Raw genomic sequence first — 2,251 nt, forward strand, 5'->3', positions numbered from 1 at the left:
GTCGTCACTGTGCTACTGACAACATCACAAGGTGTTCTCTTGATCTGCCCAGAAGAAAGGATGATTCACATCTGTAGACAAACTTGTAGTACCTTCAATACAGAAAATTTGGATGAGATCATCTGCACAAAACAGAGGTGACCTTCAGTCAATCCATCACCGACTATGTCAACTGAATTAGTCAATAAATGTCATTTTTCTGTTGTTATTTAGGGAGAATTCAAGTCTCTCGGTAACAAATGCAATCCTGATGAAGATGCACTTTTTCTGGATGGCATGTGGTAGCGCACTTTCTTCCAGAATCTGGTACTTGCTGAGTGATACCTTTCTGAGAAGTCTCCTTTCCATCGAATAGCCCCGTGTTTTTGCTTAATATATTTGATGGCTTCTGGCATGTCCGCATAATCTTGTATTTTTTCCAGTTCAATGAGAATTACTTTAATGCCATCTTGGATAAGAGCATTATACATGGCTAGCTGCTTTTCAGACACGTCTAGGACACTGTAACAGGAGGGTTCTGGTACTAAAACAACTATCACTCTTCTACTTTGACGGATTTTTTCATCAGCAATGCTGATCACAGCTGTAGAGAAAAAGGTTGTGCAAAATTAAGGCTGTATGTTTCTACTTTTTGTTACCAACATGTTGCAGCCGATTCATTCACTGTTTAGTATTTGAGCCAACACACTTTGCCTCACAAACAAGGACAGAATAAGAGCGTGCACACAGTTAGAGTGGGTTACAATCTGACCCCATCAGACTGCATGTCTATATTCTTGTTTTGCATAAACAGGGAAGAGCTACCAACTATCTACTGCTTATCTCACTAATGACTCTTTATTACTATCATAAGTGCAACTGCAAAAAACCATGTTCCAAAACCATAGGCCTAGATAAAACTATGACCTTTTTCCTTAAACATCCTGTTCCGATACGCTTAACTGGGTTTTGCTTTCTCTTCCAGTTACATGTAACAAAGAATCCTCCCTTCAGTGGCATTCCAGACAATTAATTCTAAAACAGCAAAACATGGTAAATACAGCACAAAACCCACACAGGGTAACCCTGAGAACAGACTATTGCATTTTTTCAAGCTGGAAAAATAAAGCAGCACTTTAGAATCAACTTCTCAGGGAACCTTTCCTTCTCAAACCACCACCAAAATCCTTTAGATGTAAAAATGTGATCCACAAACCACCTCAGTAGGTTTGTTCATACCCATTATTTTTTTTTTTTTAAACAAAAACTTCTATTTAAGGCATACTCTGCAAATTTATCCAGTCTTCATATTATCTTTTTGAAGTCTTATGACCAAGAAGGATTCAGAAGACTTTCATTATTTCACTTTCCATAAGCAGTCAGTGGGACAGACTTTGCAATTTTCAGTGTCAGATGTTAGAAGTTTAAATGTGATGTGCCTATGAACACAGGGGAAGCTTCCACAAGTGTTTTAAAGCCTTGCAAGGAAGGGAATGCTTTGTAAGAACTTTCACTAGGGACAAGCAGTCTGTGGTACAGTTGATCATTCTCGATAACTTAGTGTTGCTTTGTGTTTTTTTCCCCACCTGCACTGCCCAAGCATTCATTATACCCTTTGTTGCATCCCATTAGTTTGACAGCAATTCTCAGAGCAAATAAAAATGACACAGTAGGGATGTCAAAGCAATGGGCTCTTTTCATACCACTCACAAGACATACTTTTCCATGATTCCTGCCATTAGTCATCACTCACAGCCACAATTTCAACTCCTCTTACCCTCAGCATCCTTCCATCTCCAGATGTCCAGGCTAGCCAGACACTGGAAAAACCCAGAAGAGCTCAATAATGACAAGGGAAAGGATGAGATAAATAGACTTCATGGGAGCACCCAGTGCTGTATTTCTCATTCTCCATCAGAGAGGATAAGAAAATCATAGCTCATTCGATGGTGGGAGATACGTAGTCACATCTGATTGATTGCCTGTTTCTGAGTTGTATTTATAGCTGCCAGTGAGAAAGCTCAAGTGTAATTTGTCTTCAGACAGCTTACCTTCTCCTGGTAAATCATCCCTCCCAAATATGAAGAGGTTATATCCACACTGTCTTTCTAAGACCTCTGGCAGTATCTTCAGAGCAAAAATATCTGATGAATACAAGCAGCTCTCTCTGTTCTTTGGATATAGAACGTAAGCATCATAGATCTTTTCATCTGAAACTAAAGAATGAGAAAAAGGGGTAATACAAAAATCACAGAATGGTTTGGGTTGGAAG

At 39.2% G+C, this 2,251-nt stretch overlaps 1 protein-coding gene across 1 annotated transcript; it reads right to left on the reverse strand.

Moving 5' to 3' along the window:
- Nucleotides 1-209: 209 nt before the first annotated feature.
- LOC114818342 (interleukin-1 receptor-like 2) lies at nt 210-2,195 on the reverse strand (the record flags this gene model as incomplete). Its single annotated transcript, XM_029083782.1, has 2 exons — nt 210-583; nt 2,031-2,195. Coding segments are annotated over 2 exons (539 nt in total), but the record flags the coding sequence as incomplete, so codon positions are not given.
- Between the last annotated feature and the right edge of the window lie 56 nt (nt 2,196-2,251).

Source organism: Antrostomus carolinensis, unplaced genomic scaffold (genome assembly GCF_000700745.2).
Source record: "Antrostomus carolinensis isolate BGI_N321 unplaced genomic scaffold, ASM70074v2 scaffold16732, whole genome shotgun sequence".
Classification (NCBI taxonomy): Eukaryota; Metazoa; Chordata; class Aves; order Caprimulgiformes; family Caprimulgidae; genus Antrostomus; species Antrostomus carolinensis.